The sequence below is a fragment of the Gadus morhua genome, chromosome 1 (assembly GCF_902167405.1).
Source record: "Gadus morhua chromosome 1, gadMor3.0, whole genome shotgun sequence".
Lineage (NCBI taxonomy): Eukaryota > Metazoa > Chordata > Actinopteri > Gadiformes > Gadidae > Gadus > Gadus morhua.
In genome coordinates, this window is record NC_044048.1 from 25,427,584 (window position 1) to 25,450,227 (window position 22,644).

Sequence of the window (22,644 nt, forward strand, 5' to 3'; positions counted from 1 at the left end):
GGTGCAGTGTTGTAGGATGTTGGATTCTCTTATGGTGTCTGCGCGTTGGTGTCTGTTACGCCAGCGAGCTGTTTTTAACCATGTCCAGGTCTTTATTTAGCAACCCCCTCGGCTGTGAGTTTGTGACCCGCGGCCCGGCCCCGGGATTGGCTGGTTTCCGCGGAGCTATTCAGAACACGCGGGCGCTATCAGAGGCGCACGGTGGTTATGCGGGTGATGTCATGGCTCAGTGATCACACAGAACTGGAGAAGGCTTCGTAAAGGGGGCCTACTGGGGTGTTGTGACATATCAAGGGTTTGTTTGTGTAGTTACACTTTCAAAGGCTCATACTTCTTGTTATTTGATTCAATGTCTGCAGATTGCTTTTCAACAGATTCTCTTTCTAAAGTCGTGATATTGCTATTGGTTACCGGCGACAACTGGTTAAAAAAGAAGTTCTAAAATTCGGCTCAGCCCGCTAGAGTGCTAGCCAAGTCCTCGATACCATTCGTAGCAACCCAGGTTTGACCAAACCTCTGGTTCAACGCTACACGTCATTCCCTCACACTCCTTCGCATTAGTCTTCTCCGGCCTGTCCCTAAAGGCCCAAAAGTCCATCAAAATAGAGAACTAAATGTGATCAACTATACTAGGGACTGACATGAGGACTTACATGATTACAAATCTAGCTGAGTATGTTGGGACAGGAATGGTCTCATAGTAGTAATAAATAAATAAACAACAGAACTGGGTCAGCATCAACTGGACAGGGTCAGACCGCCCGCCCTCCTGAACCCACTCCGTTGTTGTTGTTGTTGCTGTTGCTGTTGTTGTTGTTGTTGTTTTTGACTCAGCAAACATCGACTGAGTGTGACTGTCTGCCCCCGTTGGCCCCCCTGCAATGGCCTGAGGAACACGAAGTGACAACGCAGTCTGTCCCCGCTCTCTAATGTCTGATCATCCGTTCGACACGACGTTCATCCGCTCCTACTTCCGACACAGACTGCTGAATAGGAAGCCGCAGCTTCCCTGATGATAGTGACCCCAAAGCGGCCACTTACCATGGCCATTGTCATGCCTCTTTTGGGGCACTAAAAGTGAATCACTTCTTGCTTGGCCCATAATTGACCTACCCACGAAACTTAATGCAGATCCGTAGAGGAGGCCATCGGCTGGTGTGTTTGGAGTGTGTTTGTCAGGGAGACTGTAGCGATCATCTCTTTTTTGTCAGTGGTGGAACGGAAATTACTCCTTGAATCAAAATGTAATAGCCCAGGGATCATAGACCTTCTAAGAAGTCTGTTTGTGTTTTTTTCTGTGTTCTTGTGCGTTTGTGTGAGAACACAAGCGCACATTTTCTATTACTATTATCAAATTTTCTACTTTTTAATTGCTAAATGTTCTTCCCTGTTGGAGGTCGCTTGCTGTTGATGACAAAAGTTCATGGAAAAATGTTCGCTAATGATCTTATTATGTCAGTCATACATGTTTTCTTGTATTTCTACAAAGTTTTAATAACAAATCTTGTTTCCCTAATTTGTTCTTAATACACCCACTGATAATCCTCCCAAGAGGAATAAAACGTTAATTAGAAGTGGATATCTATTTAACTTTTTTCCCCCATCAGTAATTTGTAAGCTTCACATATCCCTGAACTAATGGTATTTAAGAAAATCAGAAACGAATCCCAATTATTTGTCTTGCTTATTAGGCTCATTGAATGGGTTAGCCAACTTCAAATTGTCTATGTGCCAGCAAAAGTCTAAAAACTATTATTATTAACCCTCAATATCAAGACCATAATGGAGTTAAATGTTTTGAATTCTCTTGAACCTTTGCTTCTAGACTGCAAACCAGTGATGTGACTGTCGCCTCGGTTGCCTGACTGAAGCAAAAAGGACAACTGACACAGTATATCATCCCCGTTTCTACCTATTATCCGTCACTCTAAGTTCTTTATTAAGTCTTGTTTAAGAAGACGCTGATGTCATCTTTAGTTTGCCTTGTGGACCTTGTGATGACATGCGGTACGAAGCAGTGGAACTCAGCCAGGACTCTCTGCACAATTACCCCTCATAATACCTCTCCCACCTCTCTCTAACCCTCTTTTCTCTAGACAGCTTATGAATGACAAAGTGCTTGATTCGGCATGTATCTAAAGGTCGGTGTTTCGTAGACTGTGGACTTCCCCAAATACTTTTTGTCTTTTTTCTCCTCCTCCATTGGTCTCGGGAGAGGGGGGGGAATTGGGGAAGCTTTTTTTAGCCGATGAGCTCTGAGCAGTCTCTGGAGGCACATTAGCTAGGCTGGCCAGGATGGAGACCCAGCGATGTGTCTCCGAGGATCTTGTTAGACGCTGACCTTCGGCAACCTGCCTAGACTTTTATCATGTGTCCTATTGAGCAAAAGAACAAACAATCTAACAAAACATTCAAAAAATAAATAAGCAGAAGCCTATTCTTTTAAGAAGGGGACTCTCTTCAACAATTTGTTGGTACGCAACAATTTGTCGGCACCGACACAGTTATATGGTGTCCGCAATGACGCACGCAATAAATGAGAAAAGGCAGGAAGCTGTTCAATTTGCAGTTAGCTATCTAAAATGAATTATTTTACGGTAGGCTGCATCAGTTTCCCTTGTTGCTGCAGTTTGCTGCAATTGAAGTCATCATTGAATTTTGAATTTTTAACTTCAATCACAAATAAATGCAGACGTTCCCTGGTCAGTGAACGCTCCGCTTGAGACACCGCCAGATCCAATCGATCCCTCCATGCTCAAATGCTCCGCTGACGTTCAGAAGCTGATTGGTTCCGATGGTAGGCCATGGTGGGCCAATGAGCCCCTGCTGAGCGAACCCAAAACTCCCCCATCTACTCCTCCCCCCTTTTCTGCCCCCTACTCATCCTCCTCCTCCCCCTGCTCTTCCTCCCCCTCATCTTCTTCCTCCTCCTCCTCCCTTCCCTAACTCATCCTCCTCCTCCCTCTCCCCCTGTTCTTCCTCCTCCCCTTTCCTCCTCTTCCTCCACCCCCTCCTGCCCCTGCTCTTCCTCCTCCCCCTTACTCCTCCTCCTCCTCCCTCTCCTTCTCCTCCCTCTCCCCCTGCTCTTCCTCCTCCCCTTTCCTCCTCTTCCTCCCCCCTCCTGCCCCTGCTCTTCCTCCTCCCCCTTACTCCTCCTCCTCCCTCTCCTCGTCCTCCTCCTCGTCCTCTCCTCCTCCTCCTCCTCCCTCTCCTCCTCCTCCTCCTCCCTCTCCTTCTCCTCCTCCCTCTCCTTCTCCTCCTCCTCCTCCCCCTCCTCCTCCCTCTCCTCCTCCCTCTCCTCCTCCTCCTCCTCCTCCCTCTCCTCCTCCTCCTCCTCCTCCTCCTCCTCCCTCTCCTCCTCCTCCTCCTCCTCCTCCACCCTCGCTCCAGTGAATCGATATGGCCGGGGACTGCACCTGAGTGGCCCAGCCCCGCAGGCTGCGGCTCCTGTTTGGGTGGCGTGATGAAGGGCTGTTGTCAGCCTCAGTGAGGGCTAACAGCCGTCACACGGGCATCTGGGGAGCCGGCTCCCACACGGCCGGCCTCTTAAACAAGCAATCCAGACCCATTATACCTTGATGTGTGGGTGGATGAGTGGGTTAGTGTGGGTGGGAAGGGGGGAGATGAGAGGGTGTGTGTGTGTGTGTGTGTGTGTGTGTGTGTGTGTGTGTGTGTGTGTGTGTGTGTGTGTGTGTGTGTGTGTGTGTGTGTGTGTGTGTGTGTGGCTGTTCACGGGCATTGTCTGTACGCATGCGTGTGGATGAGTGAGTGGACTTGTGCGATGAGTGAGAGGATGAGGAAGACGGAGTGATACATACAGAGCAGTGTGTGTCAGTCTAAGGATTGTGTTAGTGCCCCAACAAGTCCAGAATCGCTTCTCCATGCAAAGCAATAGGTTCCATTTGTAACCTGCAGTTATGATTGTTGTATTGTCAACACAATCTTAACACGCTAAATGCTCTGGCAGAGATGAAACACACTATTTATTTTTATTTGTTTTTTATTATATTTGTTGGAAAAAGGCTACCAGGAACAAAGGCAAAACAGAAACTGACAGAATGAGTGGGCAAGAGAAACTGTGATTATTTTATTATTTAGGTAAATACCTTTTGATTGTGACAGCCCCACTATTAAAATAACACACACAGATACAAAAAACACCCCCACACACAAATACAAACACACACACACTAACACAACGTGTTGATCAGTGTTTCTCTGGGGAACACGGGTATCTGTCGCTCATTGGGGTGTCCGTAAAGCTGCGGTTCTGCAGCCTGTATGGGAGGACTGCCAGGAGGAGACCCCTTAAAACCCCTCAGACGGTGGTCCGCCTGGTGGTCCGACCCGTTACTGCTTTGATCAGCATCGATCAGAGCATTGATCAATAAGTGTAGCGTGAAGATGTTCTCATTCAGATAACCGAGGCCTCGACGCCGGACAGCCGGTCAGAAGCAGTGCCGTTAACAAGGCTCTCCATACGATGGACAAATATCACAGAAGTGCTGCATGAATGAATACTTTATGTATTAACGTCTGATAATCACATTCATAGTAATCAAACAATCTGATTTTACATAGTGTGTGGTTCTTCTCCTGTTTTTATTATTTTAGGCCTTACAACCACAAATGATTTGTTAAAATTCTGTCAGTCTGTCAGTGGTATACTAATTATAAAGTGCAGTCCAACTACCAGAACTACATGTGTGTGTTGAGTAAGTAAAACAAAGCGCAACTAAATTGCTAGCAACAGCAAAAACCCCATGAACCTCTCTCGACAATAAAGGTCATGTATGATCAATATTTTTGAGGTTTAAAGTTTCCTTCCAAAGTATTGATTTTGCTTTTTTCTATGGTAGTGTCGCAGTTCCTTGGGTAAAGGAACTGTAGAAATAAGCCCCGCCCACAGTCACATAACCATGATACCATGTGATCTTTTGACATTTTAGGCAGGGTGTTTTGTTCGGTAGTGTGTTGTTTTCCTAGGTTTGCGATTTGGTTTGCCACTTTTATCCAAAGCATGAATGAGCGGGGAGCAGACATCCTCAGCGTTGTTGGTCTCGGGGGGTAATTCAACCGCTAACCCCTGGCAACAGTTACCACGCCATGTTGGGCTAGACAGGATCACATGTTCTGTTATGTCAGTATTCGCCCACTTTTATCTAAATTGTATAAATTTAAACACACACACACACACACACACACACACACACACACACACACACACACACACACACACACACACACACACACACACAGAACCAATGCATAACACCGCTGTGCACATCGACGGATCCCATCCACAGCAGAGGGGATTATTTCCCTCACTGGGAATGTTCATCTCAGTGTATCTGATCAAACATAATCTCAAACCAACCCTTTCTTTGTCCATTTCCATTTACTCTTCGCCGTTCGATCGCTGTGGAAACGTGTTCTATAGGAGTGCTCCTGTTGTTGTGTTTAAAACATCACATGCTATGTTGGGTGTTGAAGTGGTTCAGCTGAATGACAACCAGCCGAAAGTACTGGGTTCGATCCCTCATGTCCGTAGCCTAACTGTGGGCATCCTCGAGCAAGAAGACCTAGCCCTAATGCCTGCTCCTCAATGCCGTCAGTCACTCCGGATGAAAGTGACCGCTGTATTAAAAGTAATAGCAGCAGCATTTAAGCATTTGTAGTCAACCGACACTGAAGAAACCAAAAACAATCCGATTTATATTGACTCCAAGGCTTCCCACTGGGAGCAATTCTCCGCATGATGCACTTCACTGATCATTTATAGACCATAATTATCATTATCCTTCACAACTGTTACTGACAAGTTTTCTCCCTGGCAATCTACAACTTTCCCCAGTCTTTCACTCGTCTTTGTGAAACAAATGTCAAAGCCAGGGTAGGCCATTAAGACTCCAAGTCATTGAAATGCAGTGTTTGATCTGCAAAAGCTTTTCCAGCATTCAGAAAACATAGATGTAAGATTATATCGATTTTTGCAATTCATCTTAAACATTTAATAATTTATTAGCAAGCATGTTGTTTACACTTCTCCCCTGGACGGATGAAATGGAAGTTGCCCAGAACATGCAGTGTATAGCGCTTCCAGTGTTTCTGCTTGACAGCCTCAGAGCAGTCCGGGACACGTCCATGTAATGGCTGGTACCATTAGCAGAGCTGGCAAGCTGTTAATGTGTGACCGCCATTCCCTCAAACCCATTAACCCTCTCCCAGATATTTGAACTTGGGCCTCATTTGAAGAGTAATCGTGTCAAGACAGGTCAAGCCATGTGCCTTTCTATTGGCCTTTTATCAGGCATGGGCTTAAAGGGATTTAAGGGCCATAGCCCTCCACTGCGGAAAGAGAAAAAAAGCGGCAGACATTTATTCAAACATAAAGGTCACCCAAAAATGGGGAATAACCTTTTCATGCAATGAAATAATTATACTGGAGAGACAAGAGGAAGCGATTCCAGTTGGTAAGGTGGTTGTGGGGAGAATTTCGATTAGGATAGGAAGAATGAATATGATTAAGTCGCTGTTGTGAAGCCCTTAATCACTCCACCTAGCAGAGAGCATCAGGGGCTGCAGAATGTGCCTGAGACAAAAGAGACACAAACAAAGGTATGTGTGTGACTTCCACTGGCCTATGGCGGCATTGGCAGTTCAAATAAACATAAACCACACGCCCCGAGTATGTAGAGAAAAAGAACTCAAAACAACTCAATCTAAAAGACAACACTGGCAGCACCCCCATCCAAAAACCCCAGTGGGAATAAAAATGAGAGAGAGAGAGAGAGAGAGAGAGAGAGAGAGAGAGAGAGAGAGAGAGAGAGAGAGAGAGAGAGAGAGAGAGAGAGAGAGAGAGAGAGAGAGAGAGAGAGAGAGAGAGAGAGAGAGAGAGAGAGAGAGAGGGAGGGAGGGAGGGAGGGAGGGAGGGAGGGAGGGAGGGAGAGAGAGAGAGAGAGAGAGAGAGAGAGAGAGAGAGAGAGAGAGAGAGAGAGAGAGAGAGAGAGAGAGAGAGAGAGAGAGAGAGAGAGAGAGAGAGAGAGAGAGAGAGAGAGAGAGAGAGAGAGAGAGAGAGACTTAGCTGATAGCCTGGTATCAGAAGCAGACAGAAGGTCTGTCCGAGATGGGTTTTGGAGAAGAGGATTCTAAGTGCTTTTCCTATTAGTGGTTGCTTGTGTGTTTGTCTGCTTGTATGTGCACCACCTGAGATGATTGTGTCAGAATTCAAGAAATTTCCCCCCCCAAAATGGAGGCACACCCACACCATACACACACAGTACATATATACACAAGGTGGCGCACACACACGCACATACACACACACGCACACGCCCACACTCCCCCGAACAGCGCATCAGACCATCCCTGTTGGGGCACATTTTGAAGTGAGCTTATTTTGCAATCAGTCTTATTGCATTCTTCTCCTCTCCTTTCTTTATCCTGCGATCCCCTGGAGCACATTTAAAACCACAAACCCTCTCTGTGGTCTCACACCCCCCCACTTTCCTCCCTGCAACCCCAGCCCCCGTGCATCACAAAGAGTACATCACCGGAGTGATGCATCCATCCTCTCACTCTCTCTCTGTCTTTTTTCCTTTTGCTCCATTCTCTGTTGTTGCTCCACTCTCATGTACGGCTGTAGGTGCCACTTCCCATAGTGTATCTCTGTCTTCCTCTCTCTTTCTTCCTCTCTCTCTCTCTCTCTCTCTCTCTTTCTCTCTCTCTCTCTCTCTCTCTCTCTCTCTCTCTCTCTCTCTCTCTCTCTCTCTCTCTCCCTCTCTCTCTCTGTCTCCCCCTCTCCCCTGCTCGTTCCTAATCCCTGTCTGACTGTCTTCCAGAGGATGCCTCGAGGCGGTCTTTAAAAGAGAATAAAATAATAGGATAGACATGAAACTATCTCTTACACAGCAAGGAGAATGCGGTTTCTAAACCCCTTTATTTCACCTTCTTCTCTCGTTCATTGTCCATGAAATATCTCTAACTAATTACCTCATTAACAAACATTTAATAAGAGCGTCTTCAAATGCTTAATATTATAAATGACAATGCTAATTAAAGGACCCAGGGAAATTGCTGATTATGTTTGTGATTCGATATCTTAATACATTACAGACATTGGATCGGCGTGTTGAACCACATTTATATAACGCTATTTAGTACACTTTTACCCAGAACTTCTCATAAACGGACTCGTGCACTTTGTGACTTTCTATAATGCCTTGAGCTCGTCTTGTGTTTTTAACTCAGTTGAATTGAATCCGATGTTGAAGATAGAATAGACACTTTGGATCTCCACCATCGCTGTGCTGCTGTCCTGTAACCACCAGGCACCTCCAACAGCTCTGTCCGGTAGGGCTGTCAAGAAACTTGCTTTATCGCCCAGCACTTTTCATCAGCTAGTTCGTTGCAATTTTGAAGCGACATCAATTCAAACGTTATGCCTCGACTGTTCTCCGCCTTACTTGTGAATCGCTTTGGATGAAAGCGCCGGCTAAATGTAAATTTGTAAACATAGATGTTCGATTTCCCCCAGCAGAAGAAGCTCATGCATCTCGCTAACCGTGAGTGATTCAATATGCAACCAAGGCTCAGCCTCTCAGCACTAATACTGAGGTGAGGGGCTCTATGGGAAGAGAGGATGATGGGAAATCTCTGGGCCGGATGAAACTCCATACGAAGCCTGGCCTGGAGTGTTTACATTCCCTCAAAGCAATTTTGTCTGAATTGAGTTTTATATATTTTTTCACCCCCCCCCCTCTAGTGAGCGAAGTGTGGTATGCGGTATGCGGGCTTGTAATTGTTTTGATACATCCGCACCGATTTCCAGTGGAAACATGATGAAAGCGGAGGCTACAAAGTGGAGAGAGTATTGTTGGTTATTGAATTGCTCTCTCCAACTTTTCAAAGTGCTTCGCCGGGATATCCGAGTCTCTTCTAAGTGGCGAGGATTGGTTAAAGACTCGGGCACCTTGCAGTCACACCTTGTGTTCCTCCCAGTTTCAGAATGGTGGTTATCTCTTGTTCGTCAGTGGTTGACATTAAAGCACTCCCCACCCTTTAAGACAATCAGCCCTTTAGACAATAAGGAGCCCAGGAAGTCTGTAGACCTTGTTGTTTGAATCCAAAACTGATGGGCTAGTAGTCAGATGAGACTTTCCTCCTGCCCATTTTGTTTCATTTGTGCATCCTACAAAACGACTAACAAAATTTGCGATACATTTATCGCTAATCTGCTGGCATTACCACGAGAAACGTGTCATAAGCACATCAAATCTTCACTATCTCGCCGTCATTCACCCACACACACACACGTACACCCTGCACGTTTTAATTTCAGCCCCAGCAGACGGTAGACCTGGCACTTCCAAAGCTGATAAAAATAAAACATTGACGTCGCTACCAAGGTATAAGCTCTGGGGTGTCGCATATCAGCCAAGCAGAACTTGTTTTCAATGACAAAACAACAACAAATACTGTGACACTATTTTCTGCATCGCTCAACTCCCGGATATTACATCCCAGTCTTCTGTCTCCATCGGTGTCTCGGAAGAGAAGGGGAAATCAGGCTTTTAAAGCCCCCGTCTTTGGTGCCTAATAAAGTATCGGCTGTTTATTTGGTAGATAACGGTTTTGCCCTGAAGGTCTCTTCATTTATTTTATATGTATTCGTCAGTTTATATAACCAAGAGGATAGGCTCCCTATTTTGTTTTTATTTATTTTGCTTATGTTTATTTATTTATTTATTTATTTATTTTTTTCCACAATGTCTTGCTTTTTAAAAAATGTATGATGACTATATGCTCTGTAAGGTGACCTTGGGTGTCTTGAAAGGCGCCTCTAAATTAAATGTATTATTATTATTATTATTATTATTTTCAAGAGCTGTTGGGGGGGCAGAAGGGCTTTTGTGCCCTGCAAACAATGGCTACCCTGGGTTCATTACTGCCACGGATCACTGAGAGAAAGACGACATTCTCAGACCCTCCAACAGAATCTGATTCTCCTCTGCTAATTTTTATATCACTGAGACCACAAAGCTGAAAACACTCACCCACACACACGCACACGCACACACACACACACACACACACACACACACACACACACACACACACACACACACACACACACACTAACACGCACGCTTCCCTTTGAGTGGCGTGCCCAGTGCATTTGGCAGGCTTTCATTACGATTCAAATTGACAGGCAGTCAGTCTCGGGTAAGTGAGGTGGGTGGTGAAGGTTGGTGGTGGTGAAGTGTGTGTGTGTGTGTGTGGGGGGGGGGGGGAGGGGGGGAGGCAGTGTGGGCGAGCTTCAACGTTAGGCATCCGCACAATCACACCTTTGGTACATTAGTTCCACCTCTGCTGAATATTTATAGAGCAGCCCCCGCAACCGACGGGGTCCTACGGCAGGTGATTTAGGGTAGAGGGGTGGGGGTGATGTCTGGGCTGTCTGTGATTAACGGCTGAATGTGAGGAGCTTTATCTGGAGTCCGGCAGCCACCTAACCCACTGAATGTCAGTGCAATTAAAGGCACCTGGTGCGGGCATGATAGGCCGGGGCTGCATCATCTGCTGATTGCAAACAGAGAGAGGGAGACGCGGCGGCTCTCGCCCTGCTCTGGGCGAGGAACCGTGGCCAAAGAGCTGGCTTTTCATTCCCTAATCACCTCCCACTCTCCGTGGTGGAGGGGAAGGGGTTTCTTTTTTGTTCTGACTGTCTCCCCGGTCGTTCTCTATTTCCCATGAGGACAGATGAAATATGGCGGGTGAGGGAGAGAGAATGAGAGAGAGGGGGGGGGGGGGGGGGGGGGGGGGGGAGAGGGAGGTGGGAGGAGAAACAAAGGGAGACTGTACTTTCTCTAAGACTGTTGAAAGGCGAAAGACAGAGAATGGATACAAAATGAGAAGCAGAGGGTGGGTGAAATGTGCTGTGATAAGTGCTGGACTCACCATCCCACTTAATCATAGCCTTGGTCCGTTGATTAGCATCTTTAACAAAATGTTCTGTGTTGCACTGTGTCAGGTTTTCCTCAAGAAAGCTTGGTCACTCTTTGGTTTAAAACACAGTAAGCTAGCCAGCTCTGTGCTTCAAAAAACAGCGAGCTAAAGCTAGTTCTGTGGTTTAAAACACAGCGAGCTAAAGCTAGCTCTGTGGTTTAAAACACAGCGAGCTAAAGCTAGCTCTGTGGTTTAAAACAAAGTTATCTAAAGCCAGCTCTTTTGTTAAGCAAGAGCTGAGGCTGAATAGTAAAGATAGGACATGTACAACAAACTGAAATCTCCCTCCAACTAGCCATCCCTCCTTCTCTCCCTTCATCCATCCCTCCTTCCCTCCCCAATCCATCCCTCCTTCTCTCCCCCATCCCTCCCTCCCTCCCTCTCGTGTGTCATACTGCAACAAATCAGTTTGTTACTGTGGGATAAACCAGTTAAGCAAAGTAACCATTGTATAACTTGATTATTCCTATAATTGCTTTGCCGAAACCGTGTGGGGTCGCCGACGTTGTTCTCAGCGGGTAATATCCCCATTTATTACATCCCGGCAGAGCAGAGATTCCCTCCGCTGTGAGCCTGGCCCGCTTGTTTCAGTATTAACACAGTGCCTCTGCTAAAAGTTCAGTCAGCTGTGAGGATAATATACTGAGGCCATGAAGTGATTTCATAACAATGTAATCCTTTTTTAAATGCTTCCTTTGAAAGGCGTCAACCTCGAAATTAATTTTAATTTATTCATTATACGAATTTAAATGGTTTTCCGTTTTTGTTTTTGCCAGAAGAAAATTGACAATGGGGCCCCCCCGAACGACTTTGTTGCTTTGTTGGGCAGCAGATAAAAACAAAAGCAGCACAACATAAGCAGATCTTAATTGTTTGGGCGGCAGTTTAGGGTTTACTTGTGCTAAGGGACTTGAGTTGAACGGACGACCACAGCGGATATTACCTTTCTCCATCATCGTCCGCTAATAAAACAGAACAGAACAGAACAGCTTGGTTTTTCTGCTCCTCCGCTCTCATTTCAATTACCGTGTTCAATGTGACGGCGCGATGTATGTTGTTTTCGCACGTCCGTGCCGTCATCTCTCTCTCATTCTCTGCTAGGAAAGACACTTTTCTTCTTTTACTCTGTGAGGTGTAACGTCACAACAGGATACCAGGTCGCTTTGGTGTTATTTTCTATTTCCTATTCCAGATGCATTATCCAAAGAAATATTCAGCGAGCAGATTAGTTATCTTGCTCCAGGATGCCCACAGGGGGACTGCAGATATAGATCCATTACCTTTCTGCCAAGCTCACAAAATAATGTTTTTTGTCACAACTAGCCTTGATATGGATAAATGAATCAGAGAGATGAAATTATATTCTACTCTTTTTTCCTTTGATTCAGCTCTAGCTTGTACCTGGGCTCTAGCTTGCATAAAGACACATCTCTCTCTTTTCTCAGCTTTGAACCACTTGCACCCTTTCCTTCGTTCTCCTTGACTGTTGAGAAATATCAAGAAATCAGCTACAAATCAACTGATGCCCACACACGCTATGAGGTTTATCTTTGAAACAAAACACAAAACCTACCGTTTTTCAGTGCCCTGTGTGAGGCGAGCCGATGGCGTCTTAGCAGCGAAGTTACTGAATTACAGACTGACAAAGTGCCGGGCAGCCTGCTATTAAATATTGATGTGGTGTGGGGTGAAAAAAAGAAACATGCTCCTTTCAGAGCTTTTACCAAGGACCCCAGACCGGGGACTCTAGCCCAAACTAACTATTAGCATCCATATAAAGTCCATCTCCATGGGCATTATGGGTAATCTCTGTGTAAGTGCGGCATCCCCCCCTGAACCGTTGGCTCCTTCAGCCGTGCACATCTGTGCTCAATTAACGCAAATAGTTGGACCTTTAATGACGTGCTAATAAGCGGGTAGTAGCGTAATGACAGAGGAAGGCCAGGAGGGGGAGGAGGAAGAGGAGGAGGAGGAGGAGGAGGAGGAGGAGGAAGAGAGTTTGAGTGTGGATCTGCAACTGTAGCTTGTTGGATCCCTCCAAACAGACTTTGGAGGGAAAATCTGTTCACTTTTTTGGTTTAGAAAACTTTTCCACCATGTTTATCCGTCTCACTTCCAGTGCGGGTGTTCTGTTATTAATCGTTTATTCACAAATCGTATTTGTACCATGGCAAAACTATTTCTCGGCGGCAGTAACACTTTATGATTCAGATCTGGAATCATACTATATACATCTACACATATGTAGATGATTGATATAGGATGATGAATATATATATTGGAGCATTCAGTGGCAGGATAATCCTTCATTCTGAGTGGTCCAATTCGGGCTCGCTACCAGCCCCTAATCTCCCTTTGTGTGCGGAGCAGCGAGGCTGCCCGAGAGAGGCCTTTTCTAAAATGCAGACCTTTCTTTACTTTTAATGCAAAATGACCTGGAGGGATGAGTCCAATATGCATTCACTGAGCTGTTCTGTGGCAAAGAACGGAGTTCTCCTCAAAACCCAATGAACCTCAGCCCAAATCAAACTGCACCCGAGTCATAAAAATGCTAATCCACGTGTGTTTAAGCAGTCGCTTCAAGCAGTGTTTAGTGAGAGAGAGATTGTGTGTGTCTGTGTGTGTGTGTGTGTGTTTTTCATCATGTGCCTGCCTGTTTGTCTTTGCCTGTGTGTGTGTGTGTGTGTGTGTGTGTGTGTGTGTGTGTGTGTGTGTGTGTGTGTGTGTGTGTGTGTGTGTGTGTGTGCTAGATTTCTTACAGAGTGTGTTTTTGTGTGTCCGTGCATGTTTGTCTTCTCGTGTGTTTGTTTGTGTGTGCGTATGAGTTTGCCTCAGTGTTTCGTTTTCTTTGTTTGAACGCACATGTATCTGCATATTTTCACCAGCTTGCCACATGCGTGCGCACAATGAATGTCTGTAGGCGTGTGTGCGTGCATGAGTGGATATCTCATCCTGCCGTGACCATGGGGTAATTGTATCTCCGGTGACAGAGACCCATATTGATAGATGGCGAAGCCACAGTGAATTTAGCGTTAGCTTAGCTGTCGAAGGAATAATGTGTTTAATATGTTTTGGTTGAGAGGGGCTTTCTGGGATTCTATTGGTTTAGGAAAGTAGATCCAATGCTCTCTCAACACTTTAATGCCTCAGGTGTGTGATGTCATTCTGTCATAATTCAAACTGAACGTACATCAAGGCAGCCTGCAGTCACAGAATACACAGACACTTTTTGCTTAAATACATGAACCAGCAATCACACTTTCTGTAGAAAGTTTCTGCACATTAAAGTCTCCCATTTATCATTGTTACAATTGAATGACACCTCAGAGAAGTTGGCTAAGCCGTAAAGCTGCTTGTAAGTGTCGGTTGTTCAACGGTGCCCATCTATTATAACTCTACAGCATTACAGTGCTGACGGAATGAATGATTTAATCCAGAGCCAAACGATGCAACTTTTGCGGTAGTAAAGTACCGCTGCATACAGCAGCAAAATAGTTTGATGGATGTGTTTGATTGGTTGATGCGTGTCATTGGCTAATGAGTTTGATTGGTTAATGAACATCCTGCTGTGATGTGTCTCCCCTACCAGATCCCTCTCTCCATGTGAGGCAGAAGACCCCCTCCACGGACCTCTGCTACAAGAGTGACATCAGCAGCCTGATGGTCTTCACCTCCCCGGACTCCTCGCTAGACAGAGGTAGGAAGCCTTACATCCATCCGTCAAACTTTATTTATACGACGCTTTTTGTACAAAAAGACAAAGAAAGGTGCTTCGCAAGGGAAAAGAGGGTTTTAAATGGAAAAAATAAGGCATAACAATCGAAGAGGGATTGGGAGTGTTCAATTTATGATGATGAATCTCCCGGCTATTGGGGGATGGGACCGGTTGAATAAAGAAGTACCAACCTTCTGGGAAATTAGCCGCTTCTGGTGGAAGTTGGGTCTGTGTGCCCGGGGCGATACATTAAGAGAGACACACACACAGTTTTACTTTGCCGTATCATAAATAATAAAAAATCTCCTTGTAGCTGTTTACTGTCAATTGGCAATGAACATCTGTTCTATGTGAGGCAGGCCCAAATGCATATACTTTATGGATCGTCCTTAATGAATACAGATGTGCTCGTAATGGAGAACTCCTCCATTGGAAATGTGAACGCAGATTTCATTTTGGCTCCATCAAAGCTTATAATGAAGCCATAAAAACGCCATAATGGCCATCAATTTCATCTGTGAACAATATAATAGGAAGATAATCACTATAAACAGTGTGAGAAAAAACAAGCGGCCATCGAGTGCATCTACCTTGTGCTCTGGTCTTATGCTGTAGTGCTTCCCTCAACACCAGTGGCGGTTCCTGAGCTGGCCACTAGGGGGTGCAAGGGACGAGACTTATGGTACGAGCACCACGAAATTCGTGCTGCAAAAAGAAGGTCATTTAGAGATCTCAAGTTAATTTTCGTGACAACGAAGGTACACCGGCAGCGAGGTGTGTGTAGATCTGTGGAGCCAAAGAGAGGGTTAAGCTTTTCGGAAACTTATACGCTGGGTTTAATAAGCTGCAGAACATTTAGATAGCAACAGTGCCACCCATGGAATAAGGCCTTACCAGAAACAGTTGGGTTTTCAATGGAAATATAAGAGGAATCACCACAACAATACTTTGATGAATAAATGTTTTTGAATTTGAATAATGGATACTGGAAACGGTAAGATTTTGCAAAACACATTTTAAAACTGGCTGTTGTAACTTTAGGTTGAAATAAAAGAGGTCTTGGACCTCCTGAGACCAACGTAATTCGCACTGTGATTATTTAACTTCATTTATTGACTGCGGCTGAATGGCGACAGTGGGAGGAGTGCTGAAGATCCGGTCATTTTGCAAGGCTCCCTTCCTCTGAGTTGGTGGTGTTAATGGCATGTCTATTAAAACCATGTGGTTATGCTCCTCATGTTGGGTGGTCAGTTCAGAAGATCCCCTTCATAGGTGGGATCCATGGTAGAAGTTGACGCTAGCTGTGGCAAATTGGAGGTATCCGTTTGCTAATAGAGAAGTTGTTAAGTTAGATTGCGCAATGTTAGTGTGGTTAGCACTGCTGCCGCCCAGACGGGTCCTGGGTTCAAACCCCTGGGTTGGATCCCGTGTTCATGTGGCGTTTCCTCTGGGGGCACCGATGTCCCACATGCAAGTTCACACCCCTGCCCGGCCCATGAGCAAGGCACGGGCACTGCAGCTGGAGTTGGTTTCCGGTAGAGAGAGAGAGAGAGAGAGAGAGAGAGAGAGAGAGAGAGAGAGAGAGAGAGAGAGAGAGAGAGAGAGAGAGAGAGAGAGAGAGAGAGAGAGAGAGAGAGAGAGAGAGAGAGAGAGAGAGAGAGAGAGAGAGAGAGAGAGAGAGAGAGAGAGAGAGAGAGATGTATACAGATTCCATCCAGTCTAAACCTGAGAGAGGTGGACAAAATGCAGATAATGAGATTCCCTGTGGGGATTAATAAAGTCCATCATAATAAGTCATCATAAGTACTAGCTGTCAAGCTGTTATGCCTTTCATAAGGTAGGGATGCTTCAGGCCTCCCTTACCTTGCGTGCAGCTCCCACTAGGTGCCCTAGGTGCTAGTCTCTGTGCTCTAATGTTGTGCTCCATCACTCTGCGAGGGAGAGAAGAGATGTATTCTGCTGCCATGTGGCATGCATGAAGGACAGCAGGAGGAATTGCATTTGCACACTAACATGAAAATAGAAAACGAACTTGAACTCCTCCGGGCCCGCCGACACAGCTGGCGCCCGTGTGACAAAGTCGTTTGCCGGGTGGCATAAATGTGCGCACTCAGGAGAAATATGAACACACACAAACACTTGACACACACACACACACACACACACACACACACACACACACACACACACACACACACACACACACACACACACACAAACACACACATGCTGACATTCCCCTCTGCAATATCCAAGGTTTCGCTGTACATTTTATCATGCGGGGGAACGGTCATAGTCCTGCTGTTATCAGCAGGATGGAGAGACAGCCACAGAACGAGAAGATACAACGCAAGCCATTAGCACCACCTCGCTCTAACCGGGGAGCGTGTGAGAGGTGAGGGAGCGGGGGGGGGGGGGGGGGGGTATTGGCACCATGGCGTCAATGAGGCAGCCAGGTCGTGGATGAGACGCTGGGGGGATCAAACGCCAGGAGAGCTGGCCGTGAAGCCTGGTACCCCCCTGCTGGTATGTCCCCCGTAATTGGAAAGATGAAAGATGGGAGAGGAAGAATGGAGAGAAAAAGGAGGTGTGTGTGTGTGTGTGTGTGTGTGTGTGTGTGTGTGTGCATTTGTGTGTTCGCGTGCGTGTTTGCTTGTGTGCGTGACAGTGTGCTTGTGCTTGTGTTCGTTCGTGTGTGTGCTTGTATTTGCATTTGTGTGCGTGTCTGCAGCTTCCCTTGCACTAAGTGTCCAGCCGAGTTTCAAGCCATGCGCCCTCTCTGTGGGCCACTGGGACTGCTTTAGGATGCTGGCGTACTCTCTCTCTCTCTCTCTCTCTCTCTCTCTCTCTCTCTCTCTCTCTCTCTCTCTCTCTCTCTCTCTCTCTCTCTCCCTGTCTCTCTATCTCTCCCCCCCCCCCCCCCCCCCCCCGGCACATCAAAACACCACAAAACAAAGAGAGAGAGAGAAATAACTCACGGCTGCACGTCGTTTAACACATAGCAGAGCAGGGGAAGCAGAGCAACACTTGAATGTCGGTGTGAGGTCTTCATCGTGGGTTACCATGGATACGGGGGTAGGTCTTCAGCAAGGTGTAGTGGGGCGGGGAGGGGGGGGGGGGGGTGAAAGGGTGTCGACTCCTAGATGCTGGGTTGGATCTTCCATGTCCATATCCTAGCCTGCAGGCATTTGGTTGCCGCTTTGAGCTTTGAAGCCCATGCCGGCTCATTAATGACAGGTTTGTATGTATCTGAGGTCCGTGTCTCTGAGATCACTGAAGTCTGCTAGAGTGGACTCAATACAAGTACCATATACAAGGAAGAAGAATGATATATCAAAAAAATAATATTAATGTGATTAAATATTGTAATTCTACCTAAAACGTTTGTGTCGTCGAGAAGTATCTCTACAGGTGTATATGTGTGTACAGGTGTGTATCTCTACAGGTGTCTATGTGTTTACAGGTGTGTATGCGTGTACATGTGTGCATCTGTACAGGTGCGTCTGCCCAGCATATAGCCGGGGCACCATAACGTCCACATATGTGGCTGCGGCACGCGGTTGCTAGGCAGCGGCGGGTTGTTATGGTGACCGTGGCGCGATTGGGAGGAGACATCAATGCATCCAGAATGGAAATTGGACGCTGTGACCAAGAAAGGACATTGTGCTTCGTGGGGGGCCGACTTGCAGAGAAGCGTACCTTTCGGCCGCGTGCGTCTGATTGTGACCGCCGCAAGCCGCTGTGTGTAATCTTCCTCAGCCCCCGCTCAGGTGTGAAACACGCTTGCTGGGACTACCTGGTGCCCCCCGGAGAACAGAGGCTGTGATTACCGGCTCAGCCCCGACTCTAAACGGGCACCAGCGGGAGATTCAAGCAAATCTATTCCTCCGTAACGAGACGGAGCCTCTTAGGGCGCAGATAAAGGCAATCTCACACAGAGGGAGAGTTAGGCAAGCCGCAAGCTGATGACTTACTGTAGGTACTTAGGGAGAGGGAGGGAGGGAGGGAGAGAGGGAGGGAGGGAGGGAGGGAGGGAGGGAGGGAGAGAGAGAGAGAGAGAGAGAGCGAGAGAGAGAGAGACAGGGAGAGAGAGAGAGACCCAACAGAGTGCACAAAGTTCAACTATGTGAGTTTTCAGAGCCGTACACTCCAGTGAATGAGCTTTGACATTTATTTCCTCCACTCAAAACCGCCCTGGTCTTTAAAAAGTTTCTTCTGGAGGAGGCGGTAAGGTCAAAGGTCACAGAACACAGACCTAAGAATCGAGCAAAAGCAATTCTCCGAAATCCTTGCAGTTAAGCCTGGGTAACCCCTCCATCATAAGCTCCAAAGACTAGTGTACTTACTTATTTATACCTGTACTCAAGATAATATTGCTACCTTATGTTGGTGTTTAGTGGACCAGGAGTGACCTCACTCCTTTACCTCTGGCCCGTCGTGTTGTGTTCTATGTTGTTGTAAGGAAGACAGTCAGTCTTTTGCTTAACTGCTTTTTTTTTTTTAAATATTTGTACATGTGAGTAGTATAAAGGAATGAATGCGCTGTTATTTGGAGGAGCCTAGAGAAAAGGTCTGTCCTACCGTCATGTTGTTTCGTTGAGTTTTACGCTGACAAAAGCCATTTCATTTTTCCTCCTCTCCATGATTGGATGGTTTTGCAGACTTTTATTTTGTAAAGCACTTTCCAAAGCGAGGGGACATTTTCCAATTAACGGAGAGCAGATAGCGGGGGGGGGGGGGGGGGAATGTTGATTCACATCCATGACCTAGCAGTATGTGTAACTGGGAGGGTAAGTGTGTGTGTGTCTGTGTGTGTATTTGTGTATGTCTATTTGTTTGGGTCAGGTTTAAACCTGAATATAAGTAAATAGAATATACAAATATAAATCATCCGAGGGTGTTCGACTCAAAGCCAAAGCGTTCTGGGTTCGATCCCCGCTATGCGCAGCCTTACCTGTAGTCATCCTTGGAAGAGATGCCTGCAGGTGAACTCTGACCCTCTTATTAATGAGATGCATCTGAATTCACTGGAATGTGCTCTAAACAACCGCATCTGCATGATTACTGAATAGTGAACACAACAGCTTATCAAACACATCAAAGAATGATCCAAGGTATCGGAAGAGACGAAGAGAAAGCTGAGGTTGTCGGCGGGAAAGATTGTGGTTATCGGCACGACAACTACCGGGATGGTGACAGCTGAAAACCGGTGGACGTGGCAACTGAACAGACAGAGGGAGATGGTTTGTTGTTGTTTGCCGAAGGTGTAGAACAGAGATAAAAGCTGAACCGTCCATACACAGACATGCACGCACAAACACACAAATAAACACACACACACACACACACATATACACACACACACACACACAAAAAAAAAACACACAACCAAATAGGCACACACAACATACACAACATGCACGAATGAAGCCCAGAAACATTTGTCAAGGATATCTTCGTGATTGGCTCTGAGCGGGCTAGTTTGTGCAGGTGTCAGAGCAGGGCAGGAGTCTGTCCTTCCAGCCCTGGATTGTCGTATTTTGTGTAAACATCGTCCCTCAGACTGACGAGGTTGGTAGCCATCGATTTTCATTTAGGGGACAAAACCCCCAGCTCATCGTAAGCAGGTTCCTCGCACCATGGCGCTCTCTCTCTCTCTCTCTCTCTCTCTCTCTCTCTCTCTCTCTCTCTCTCTCTCTCTCTCTCTCTCTCTCTCTCCCCCGCTCTCTCCCCCGCTCTCTCTCTCTCTCTCTATTCCCCGCTCTCTCCTTCTCTTCCCCTCTCTCTCTCTCTCTCTCTCCCTCTCTCCTCTGTTCTGTGTTTTTATCCACACTCTGCGTGTTTTTTGCCTCCTGCCTTTTGTGCTTTCATGCTCATCTGCAGAATAACACACACAGTCGCGGCAATCCCTTATGCGATATTGCAGAGGCGACTTCTAAAGCACACAAAAGGTGTACACAATTAACAGCACACACACAGACACACAGACAGACACACAGACTCATACACACCCACGCCCAGCACCATGTTTCAGAGGGCTGCCCCTGGTCTCTGGGGTGTGGCGCGATGCCCCGGCCTGATGCAGAGGCCAAACAAGGCGCGCGTGTGCCAGGCGAGATCCGCTTGATTAGGGAAGAGCCAACAGAGGCGCTGATGAGCGCTTAATCTGCCTAAGGATTCAGACCCCGGGGCCACAGCTTGTCCAAGTCTTGTTACACACACACACACACGCACAGACATAAATGCACACACATGCACATACACACACATAGATGAATACAATACGAACCCACACGCATACGCAGATACACATGCGCACGCACGCATGCACACACGCAAACACATACGCATACAAACATACTCTCACATACTCTCACACACACACACGTACACACACACACACACACACACACACACACACACACACACATACACACTCTCTCTGCTGTTGCAATATTTGTCCCTGGCACACACACACACACACACACACACACACAAACACACACACACACACACACACACACACACACACACACACACACACACACACACACACACACCACGATCTTTACCATAGCTAGCGTGCTAGCTACATTGTGGTTCGGTTGATATATAGTGGTAGTGGTAGCCAGTGTGCTAACATGTTCCTTATATGTTAGCCTTCCAGTTTGCTCAAATTGAACAGTTCTGGCGTTCAGCGAAGATTGAGTGTGGGCTTAGGCTTTGAAGAAGATGAATAGCAAGCGTGATAGCGTGTCAGAAACGTCCTACTTAGGGCATTCATCATGGCAACGAATTGCCTCGCGTTGCGTTTCTAAAGCCGCCGACACATGGGCGAGGAGCGATTTGACGTTCTGCCTCACCAACACCAACATGTGAGGTTGATTTGCCCGTTCCTTTATACGTAGTTTGATCTCCCGCGCATAACCGTGGCAAGCACCGATCACTGCTGCAGAGCAGAATATTTAATGGCTGTCCACAGCCTCAAATACATTTCCCATATCATAAAAAAGAGATGAATTTCCACTTGGGGCGGAGGATTAAGAGCAATCTTCGACGGAGACGAATTAAGCTGTCCATCACACTAACCTGTCCCAACGATTTTTCTATAAAAATGTTTTCTCATAGCGGTTCTCTCTCACTGGTGATTAGAGCTATAATGGGGCAGAATCAAGACAGAGTGGTCGGCAAATGGACACAGAGGCTTAAAGCGAGAATAGGAGACCCCCGTTCACACACGCACGCACACACACACACACACACACATACCTTTCTGCACGCACGCATGCACCTACACACCAGGAAACGCATGCCTGCTTCAGGCGCCGATGCTCCCACGCGCTCTGTGTTCTCACCCATCCCAGCCCGACGCGACAAGAATGCGGCCATTATGCTGGGCTAGGTTCAGTCTCCTGCTGTAATCTGCCTCATATCTGTTTGGCTGGGCTGTCGGTCTCTTTTATCATGTGTGAGTGTGTGTGTGTGTGTGTGTGTGTTTGTGTCAGTGTGTGCATTTAGTCGTGTGCCCCTGTGTGTGTGTGTGTGTGTGTGTGTGTGTGTGTGTGTGTGTGTGTGTGTGTGTGTGTGTGTGTGTGTGTGTGTGTTTGAGCAATGCGTGCATGTGTGTGTGTGTCTGGCTCTGTATCTTCCTGTGTGCAGGGTGAGTGTCGGCTCCAGACGGTCAGAGCTCGTGTGGTCTGGTCGGTGTCTGCTCTCCCTCACCTCACAGTGGAGGGCAAGGCCTTGTTTGGTGCGCTCTGCGTGCGTTGTGAACAGAGAGGGACTCCCGCCGTCGAGGAGATCTGCTGAAACTGTGCTGGTTCGCTCGAGTGTGCGCCGGTCGAAAGACGGACGACTCAACGGTGACTGACAATTTTGACAGTGAAGTAAGAAAGTGCGCAACGCCACCAAAGACACACTGG

At 46.8% G+C, this 22,644-nt stretch overlaps 1 protein-coding gene across 1 annotated transcript in view; it reads left to right on the forward strand.

Moving 5' to 3' along the window:
- kazna (kazrin, periplakin interacting protein a) overlaps nucleotides 1-22,644 on the forward strand; it is a 125,706-nt gene that overhangs the window by 41,212 nt on the left and 61,850 nt on the right. Inside the window, exon 2 of the mRNA XM_030355351.1 lies at nucleotides 14,597-14,704. Coding sequence (XP_030211211.1) covers nucleotides 14,597-14,704 — 108 coding nt within the window. The remainder of the gene's footprint in view (nucleotides 1-14,596; nucleotides 14,705-22,644) is intronic.